At 37.9% G+C, this 9959-nt stretch overlaps 1 protein-coding gene across 1 annotated transcript in view; it reads right to left on the bottom strand.

Moving 5' to 3' along the window:
• The window catches only part of LOC101995724 (killer cell immunoglobulin-like receptor 3DL1), a 12134-nt gene extending 2891 nt beyond the window's left edge, over positions 1–9243 (bottom strand). Inside the window, exons 1-5 of the mRNA XM_013354516.1 lie at positions 9231–9243; positions 4738–5022; positions 4110–4415; positions 1604–1897; positions 873–911 (exon numbers count right to left, since the gene is read on the bottom strand). Of these exons, the coding sequence (XP_013209970.1) occupies positions 873–911; positions 1604–1897; positions 4110–4415; positions 4738–5022; positions 9231–9243 (937 nt within the window). The remainder of the gene's footprint in view (positions 1–872; positions 912–1603; positions 1898–4109; positions 4416–4737; positions 5023–9230) is intronic.
• Between the last annotated feature and the right edge of the window lie 716 nt (positions 9244–9959).

A 9959-nucleotide genomic window follows, 5' to 3' on the forward strand; every position in this document is an offset into this window, starting at 1 on the left:
GAGGAGGCAGAAACTTGTTTTTTTTCCTTTTCTCAATAAAAAAATACAATTAAAGGAAAGAGATGGAAGAAGAGATTTCAAAAAGATGCTCTGGATAACTATAAGGAAACTGTCTTCTATACACTGAGGGAAGCTTAATATGGGAACTTCACAAGAGGGCAAGATAACATGCCAAAGAGCAGGGCAAGATCAAGCTAGACCAAAAATCACATCATGGAGAAGGAAGGTGGACATGAAGTCCCACACCTAGTCAAGGGGCTAGGGGCTATTGGTAACTGTTGGCAGAAGGACTGTCAGTTATAGCAGTGTTGTTGCTAGTAAGTTGTCCATGCACCAGTAGAAGTCCACACATGCAAGAATACACGGACATTCTGCCTGTGGCAGAAAACTGCAGGACACTGGGTAAAGGTCATGTGCTCATTATCTTAATCTGAGATTGATACCAGTGCTCAATTAATCTGGTTAACAACATCTACGTCTTCAACACCCTTGAACCAAACTACTAATTCTTCCAAAGGGCTAAAGTAAAGTCTAGTGTAGTCTGTCACAGGTAATATTTTTATAAAATTGTCCTTTCTGCTTGCTTGCTTTCTTTTTTAGGCTCTATGATCTCTCCAGAAAATACTGAGCTAGAAAGAGCACTTCATTGTTCCTGGAAGGAGGCTAAATCTGCTCTCCCTTTTACTTGCAGGAGATCTTGGGTACAGTTCCCATGCTGCTCCTAAAATGTTCTGGAGTTGCAGAGTTTAAGAATAAGAGAGAGGAGATGATGATGTTAAAACTACTAAGATGTGAAGAAGGCAAGTCAAAATATGAGCCCAAGAGCATTTGGTCCCCAAGTTTCCATAATAGAGAAGGGGAAAATTACTCACCAGTTTTGGAGTCTGGTTCAGTGGATGAAGTGAAATTTCTTGATGAGTTTACTAGGGAAGAGGAGAGGAGAGGAGAGGGTAATAGTTCATCAAAAGACTATGTGCCTTGCCCACATGCAAAGTCCTTTAAATTTGGAGAGTAAGCAGCACCTACTCCACCTCTTAGTGCTGAGCCTTTATAATCATAGGATGCCATTATGTGATTTGCTTTGAGGTGTTTATTTCACATTGTGATGAGTCAATAGGAATACTGTGGAGAGAGCTATGTGAGGGACAGATCAGGAGGCTGCCCCTCTAGTGATCTGTCCAAACTGAATGCAATCTTATCCTTAATGAATCTGTCCTGACCTTCTTCTTATTCTCTATGGATACATACACATCCCAGTGTGGCTGACCAATCAAGATAAGGATTGTTTGAGAGGCTCCTTATCTATTATTTTGTAATTTGATATTCATTCTTAAACTCTATATCTTTTCAATATAATTGTATCTCTTTTCTTATTCTTTTAATCTCTTCAGCACATCTCAGGTATCCTTCCTCCAGGTTTTTTCATACACCCCTTACATTGATAGCCTTTTTGTCTGATTAATATTTTTTGTATACATACACATATTATGTATATGTGTATGTTACTGAGTGTCTTTATCACTAGTAAATGGTTCTCAGACATGGCTTCTTTAGGCTCTCCTTAGTCACAAGATATGAGATACATATAAGGCGACTTTCTTACCTGAGACAGAAAGGTACAATGGGTCACTTGGGGATGACCACACATGGGAAGGGTTCCTGAAAGAACCATAGCATCTATACGTCTCTGTCTGGATCAAAGGAACAGGAAGGAAGTTGGCCTGGAATGTCCCACTGTGGCTCTGCTCTGCAGGCAACCCATGTCCCAGAGGCAACCCTTTCATGGACAGATGGAACATGTCAAACTGATAGTCAGAGGTGCAGGTCAAGATCATGTTCTCTCCTGATGTCTCCACAGTTCCCATCAGGGCAGACAGAGAGGGTTTCTTGTATAAACCTAGAAGGAAGGAGGTAGACACAGTAGAGGAGCAGCTCCTTACCAGTGTTCAGTCACTCCTCAGTGTTCTATCTCCATGATTCTATTTCTGTGATCTCTCATTTATCTTTCCCTTCACTACATCCCTTTCTTTCCCATCTCCTTCTTTTCTTCTAAATTACCTTACTGATCTCTGGATCCTATACCAATATATTTTATTTCAGTTCTCACTTTTTGACAGTTTCTGCCTTGATATTCATTAGTTCATATCATCTTTCTTTTTAAGTTTGTTTTTATAAAACAGATATTTAATTTATGTAGTAATTGGATTTATTATTAAACATTCAACTAATGCATTTTATATTTGTTTTCATTAAAAATCTGAAGTTAAAGTATAATTACATCATTTTTGTCACTTCTTTTTCTTTAAGTGTTGTTACATATGTTTATATATGTAATCTTGATCATATTTATGCTGTCATTCTTTCTTCTCTATCAATTTCCACTGATTCCATTCCTTTTCCCATTGTTCTTCTTTATACTTTCAGTTTTTCCAAATGTTTTGTCAATCATTGGGTTAATTAGAGATACTTATTATTTTGTTTTAATTAAGATATAAAGCAATGAACTTCATTAAGACATTCTCAGATAGTTCATTTTGTACATTTTCTTCCTAATCGCTTCCCTTATACAACCTTTGCTGGTCCTTCCCCTCACTTCCCCTTCCTTGTCATATGTATTTCTTCTTTTTTCCATTCCACCTTCTTAATATCCTTCCCCTTCTCATGGTTTATTCCCAATTTCATGACTTATAACTTCCTCATCCTATGTATATTAAAAATGTAGAATCTGACTGCATTCTAAGTAATTAATTTTATATCTGGCCTTTCCCCCCATGTCTGTGTTAATGGATCTCTCTTTTCAAAGGACATAATATCCCATGAATGTGTTTGTTTCCTTGAACAGGGGCCATGATGAACTTCCCTCCCTTGGTTCTCGTAGTGTGTTTACTGCTCAAGTGTAATGTACCATCTGCTCCCTATTTCTGCTTTGAAATACCCAATATTAAGCTTAAAACATTTTGCAGATTTTTTTCTTCCCACACATGCCATGCTTACTATTTCCTCAGTATTTGAATCTTTCTCTCAGTCTGCCTGTTTGTATATATTTCTGTTGCAAGGAGAGAGGGCCTGCTTTTTCACCCCTCCTGGCTAGTTTACACCAGAAATAACCACACAGAAATTGTATTAACTAAATTACTGCCTGACCCATTAGCTCTAGCCTCTTATTGGCTAACCCTCACATCTTGATTAACCCATTTCTATTAAATCTGTGCATCACCACATGACTATGGCTTACTGGCCAGATTCTAACCTATGTTGGTCTCAGGCCAGAGATTCATAGCATCTGCAACTCTGCCCTTCTTCCCAGAATTTTGTTCTGTCTTCCCCGACTACCTGAGTTCCACCCTATCAACTAGGCCAAGACAGTTTCTTTAATAACCAAGGAAAGCAATACAAATACAAAAGGACCTCCTACACCATAGGGGCCCCTCTCCCTACAACATATGTCCATGCCTCTGTATTATTTGCACATGTCTATTCCAGGGGGAACCACTATAGGATTTTTTCACTCATCCTAGAATGTGTGAATGAATTTGGAACATGGGCTGACAACATTTCGGAAATATAGAGAACAGACAGCGACTGGTGGTCTACTTAATTACCTAGGGTTATGCAATTCTTTGATGAATAGTGAGTCAAATACAAGCATGGAAGAACTGTCAAACTTGACAGAAATTCTATGGGTGCCATCTGTACCAAGACCTCAGGACCCATGAAGAATCAACCGCATTTGGCACATGAATACAGATCAGACTTATATGTTTAGGTCTTCTGACAGATGTCTTTTAGAGGGAGAAGCCAAACAAAATTAATAACTTCTAGGCCTTTGAACATTAGTAGAAGGATGTCATTGTTTCTGATACATATTAGTCTCACAGAGCTGTTCCGTTCTATTTATCTCTAGGTATGATTCCTTTGACATCCCTGTATCTGTGCTTTATGTTACAACCAAAGGTTTGTTCTTGTATCTCTGTTTTTATCATCTATGTCAGTAATATGCTCTCTAAGTCTGCCTTTCTCTAAGCTTCTCATACTCATCTAGGACATGCTGTCTATATAATAACTGTTCTCATCACAGAGAGGCTGGTGACCAGGTAACACCCTCTTACCTGTGATCTTTATGTCAACAGGGTCACTGGATTCAGACCACTCATATGGTGTATGCTTGTAAGAACCATAGCATGTGTAAGTCCCAGCATGCTCAGGTGTCATGGGTCCTATTGGGAAGTTGGCATTGGATCCTCCAAAATGATATTCTGCAGAGAGCTGAAAAGTGTCCTTGTTTATTCCCATACTATGTGAAGTCAAAATGAAAATGTCAAACATAATCTCTGAGTGGCACTTCAATGTAATCTTCTCTCCTAATTTTACCAGAGGAGTTGGTAGGACCAAGAGGAGAGGTTTCCTGTAGATTCCTAGGAATAAAAAGTTTGTGAGCAGGAACCTCTATCAATCTATGTATCCCAGAAATCCTATGCTATTTTCCCCTTAATCTGTTCTTTTTATCAGTATCCCAGTGTCCTTTTCATTTTTTATGTCTGCTCGTACAGAGACTCCTCCATCTTTCTATGGACCATTTCCAACTTATTTGACCCTGGTAACAGCACAATATTTTCCAATTGCATGTGTAGCATATTCCTTTCTAATGCTGAGATTCTGACTAGAACTCATTTTAAAAATTCTCCTCTGGGGAGGTTTGGCAGACAAAAAAAAGACACAGCAAACATGATCTCTGACCTGAAATTATGATCTTCAGAGGCTCACTGTGTGATGAGAGTTCATTATGGTATTGATGTTTATAACTATAGCATCTGTAGGTTCCTCCAAATGCTGGTGTCACAGGCCCCAAGACAAGACTCCCCCGGAACATTTTTTTATGGACCTGAAGGTTTGGATCCCCATCCTCTTTGTAAAACTTGACTATGTTAAACTTGTTGTGAGTGTCACAATTGAGGGTCACATTCTGTCCCTGAGGAACAACATTGCTTGGCCAGGCAGACAGTGAAGGTTTGGCATTAATTCCTGTAGAAAGATACACAGAGTAAAATATTTAGTGATCCACCTTCATTCCTGAGATCAGTGTCTACAAATTTTACTTCTTCAGGGTCCATCGTTTGACTTTTTTCTCTGAACTGAACCTTCTCTGTTTCAATGTTAGAGCTTTAAAGGCTCATGGGACTCAAGAGGTAAACAAACATTAATATGTTGGAGGGCTGAAACTTGCAAGATTCAACAGTGGCCCTTCCTGCTCGATAGAAACTGTAAGTTACTTTTCCTGCTGAATTCTAAAAGGAGATATCCGAGACCCATTCAAACGCCAGAAAATTGTGCAGGGAGCTCCATGGTTTTGTCTTTCATAAAAATCACCCATACTGAAATGTGTTTTCAGTAATGCTTTTGAGTCATTCCTTGTTTCAGTGAAAAAACCCGTATCCATACTGTTATTAGTAATCTTAATAGATGTACAAGTTCAAAGATTTGGACATTGATGCAGTCATTGTTTGGTCTGTCCTGGGTTTCCTTTATGGGGTTACCAGAATTGCCTGTGTTATATCTTTCCAAGGAAAGTCTCAAACAAAAAGTGTCATTTTCATGTCTTGTGTATCACTCAACTACCATGTACATATGGAATATCTTTCTATGCTAAGATATGTTAATTGAGAATTTTGAGTAAGTATTAAATAATGAAGTAGATTTAGTTGTGAAAAATGTAATTTAAGAGAAAATTATATCAGAGAATTTGAGGAAAAGATTCATTTGTGAAAAGACAGATTGGAATTATGGCCAAGAAGTTATAAAAAAGGTACGTTTTTGACTCACCTTCATAGACTCTAGAAACTTAACAATACTGGATTAGAAATAAATTGTGAATGTTCAATATCTCAGCAGTGAGGGAAGTCAGCCCCTAGGAACACGAAACTGAGAAAATTAACAACAAAACAGGAGGAATGAATCCTTTGTACTACTCTGTCTCTTAAGTACTCTTGTACAGAGCTTCATTCACAGAGGTCACATCGGCTCATGTTTCTACACTGAGTGACAAGTTAGATACAGACATATAGTTTCTTAACTATTTCAGGCTCCTTGCATGTGGAACATTGAGAGAACAGCATTGTTCTGCCTCTTCAGTCACTTGTTGAAAAAATTATTTGGACTCATGATTGCCAGCCCATGAATCTTGGTCATTCTTTTGTATCCACATGGGAGATGTTTCTGAGAAAAGAGACAGTAGACCATATAGGCACCAACCTGTGTGGACATCTTGAAACACTGCTCAGGCAGAGGCTTTCAAGTACCCCAGTGAAAAACTGTACCTGATTGTGATAAGTGGCCAGTAATTTACTGTACCAGGAAGCCCAGCTACCAAAAGCATCTGATCTGAAAACTGAGGAAGCAAGTTAGTGAAACATGGGAAACTGATATCAATGCTATCCTGTCCAGGGTTGCATCCAATTTACCCAAATCTATTTTCAGGTGAGAATTAATAGAAAAGATCTATTAACATCCATAGAACATCTGCATGTGACAGAGGTAATGGTTCTCTTTAATATGAAGGTTCTTTGTGTAAAAACTTGTGTATGAAAATCAGAGAAGTCAAACATGCCAGAAAACAATGCTGAGGCTTTGGTAGTAAATCCAGCGGAAAGGAAGATTTATGAAGCCCATAATAGATAATTCACTGTACCATTTTTAAAACAATTATAGAATTATAAGATATCATGAATAAAGTTTCAGAGCTAGGAACATGACATAAGAGAGAAAATGTGGCATTTTTTATGGTCTATGTAATCTTGCTCAGTAAAATATTTTCTAATCATTTATATTTCTAAAAATTTCATGGTTTTGTTATTACTTACCATTGACTAGTATTAGAGAGTGTGTATGTGACACATTTATATTAGCCATTCATCATTTGAAATACATCTAGATAGTTTCCTTGTCTTAGTTCTTGAGAATAGAACAGCAAGAAACATTACTGGGGAAGTATCCATGGCATAGGGTATCAAGTTCTTTGGATATATTCAAATGGGTAGAAATGATGCAAATATACTACTCATGTATGAAAGTCTCAAGAAATTAAATTAATGAGAACAGTCTTTTATAAAACAAAAAGATGGTATCTAACTATAAAAATTAACTCTGATTAAAATGTTTTATAAAATTTGGAATCAAATCATTGAACAACATAAAAATTTTAGCAACATCTCTCTTAAGCAAACATACAACTCCTGAATTGGACAAACTTGTAGACCAGCTTGATGTTTAAGGAGGTAAAGCTGTTGCTGCCATGCCTGACTCTCTGGTTTCCATTGCTGGGACCCACATTGTGAAAAGAGAAAACTGATTCCAGAAGTTTTCCTTCACTTTCACAGTTGTGTCATAGCAAATGCAAACCCAACACACACATACAGACACAGACACATACACACAGAAACATTAACACAGAGGCACACACAAAAACATGAGTTATGTGCACATGGGTAAAACTCAGATAAATGCAAAAATTTACAAAGTTAATAGATTATTTCAATAGTAAATATGATAAAATAAGTGAACGAATGTGCTTAGGTCAGGCTTTATATAATCTGATGGGCAAATGCAGAAATGAATGAAAATTCAATAAAGAAAAATGTCAGGCTATTTTTGAGTGACACCCAATACCAAATTATCAGTCAGAAGTTCAAGAAAGAGTAAAGGAACACAGAGGTTCTCTTTAGTGTCTAGTGGAGTGAAACTAGGATGATGTTACACAGGGTGATGCATATAATTAAATACATTGTATTAAATTATCAAAGAATTCACAAAAGAAAGGAAAAACAGCTAATAAAAATAAACAAAATGTAGAGAAGAAAGAATAGAAAACTCTTGAACTTGGAGTAAAATTAACATGGTCAGGTCCAAGAAGGTCAAATGGTAAAAAAGAAATTCAACCCAAACAATCATGATCACAGAGCATATTATTATCATAAGAGATCCTGAAATCAGAATAATAAGAGAAGCAAATAACATATAAGGAACTTCTAATTACAGCTAATGGAAGACCTATAATTCACAAGAGTTCAGGATGATGTATTCAATGAAGTCAGTAGAAAAAAGAAAAACCCTACCTATAAATATAAGCAACACTGTCCTTCAGAAATCAAGATAATGATTTTCTCAGAAAAACAGTAGCATACAAGAGTTCATCATTATAAACACTGGAAATGCTATGAAGATCTTCAAGCAGAAAGAAAGGCTGGTAATGGGTGACCTGACATCCTAATGTGGAGAAAGTAACAGTAGCTCAGTAAAGCAAGCAAAAATGAGATGTGTCAACAGTGTGCTGGTGATACACAAATTCTATCTGTAGCAAAGTTGTTTGACGACAAAAATAACTTCAATGGCTTGTCAAGTGACACACATATTTAAGAAGTAATAAATTATAGCATCATAATATCAAAAATAAGTGGTGATGGTCAGGTGAGAATGTAGAAAGGGGAAGACTATTTTTTTTTTTTTTGGTTTTTCGAGACAGGGTTTCTCTGTGGTTTTGGAGCCTGTCCTGGAACCTAGCTCTTGTAGACCAGGCTGGTCTTCAACTCACAGAGATCCGCCTGCCTCTGCCTTCCGAGTGCTGGGATTAAAGGCGTGCGCCACCACTGCCCGGCCGGAAGACTATTTTTTATTTAAAAGTATTGATTATTCTTCAGGATTATGGCCCACTCTTTTAATATTTTTATTTTTCAAGACAGAGTTTGTAGCTTTCAAGCCTGTCCTGGAACTAGCTGTTGTAGACCATGTTGGCCTCGAACTCACAGAGATCTGCCTGCCTTTGTCTCCCAAGTGCTGGAATTAAAGAAGCGGCCACCACTGCCCAGTTATATATACTCTTTTAATCCCAGCACTTGGGTGGCAGAGACAGGTGAATATATGAGTTCATGGGCAGCCTGGTCTTCAAAGTGAGTTCTAGGATAGTAAGAGCTACATAGAGAAACCCTGTCTTAAAAAAACCCAAAAATGTTTGTCTTTTCAAAATTGATGCCTAACTGAGTCAGGGGTAGTGTCCGGTACAATCTGGAACAGGACTGAGAGGTATGTTTTCAAGGTCCTAACTTCACAGTTTAGGAGACTAACCAAAGAATCACTCACAGATTCCACCAGACAACACACCTTGATGCCTACTCTCCTGTTAGAATGAATCTTCTCTATTGGCACGGGTAGTAGTATCTCATGGCTGAGACTGGACTCACCTGCTTGTGCCATAGTCCTCAGGAGTAGGATGAAGCCTGGAAAGAAAAGCTCATGACGGATGATCTATCTCCTTTCAACAGCTGAGCGATCTAATACCCCAGTCCCTGTTGGATCTCTGTACAGTAGAGTCAGAGCTCACTTCATTACAATGAACTCATACACCAATATCAACCATGGAAGCCAGTGTTTCTTCTGAGGAAAGATCCAGCCTCCCATGAGATATTTCCACCCTGTTATTGCACACCCTTCATTCCCAGCAGGACTTACTAGTACACACAAGATTTAGGTGCACAGACAGCATGGTGCTGCTTCAGTTGACAAGAGGCAAAGCCAGAATAAAACGTACAGGATGTTGTAGGAGGCTCGATGCATCTACCTGACCACAGCACGGAAAGCTGAGCAAGAGAGCATATCCGCCAAAGACAGTTTCTCTGTAGCCTTGGCTGCCCTGACACGCACTTTGGGGGCCAGGTTAGCTTTGAATTCAAAGATCTACCTTCTAGTGCTTTGATTAAATATTTCAGGGTTCATAGATACTTCCCTTTTATGATGTTTTATGATTATCTTTCTAAAGGTTTGCATGTTTTGCTTTTTATATCTGAGACTCAGTGCCTCCTTTTGTGTTCTGTTCAACATGTCCATGAATATTCATGGTATAACAGCAAACCTAATGTGGCAATCAAAATGATTACTCTGTTAAAATTCCAAATATAATGAAAGTAAAAAAA

Source organism: Microtus ochrogaster, unplaced genomic scaffold (genome assembly GCF_000317375.1).
Source record: "Microtus ochrogaster isolate Prairie Vole_2 unplaced genomic scaffold, MicOch1.0 UNK47, whole genome shotgun sequence".
Classification (NCBI taxonomy): domain Eukaryota; kingdom Metazoa; phylum Chordata; class Mammalia; order Rodentia; family Cricetidae; genus Microtus; species Microtus ochrogaster.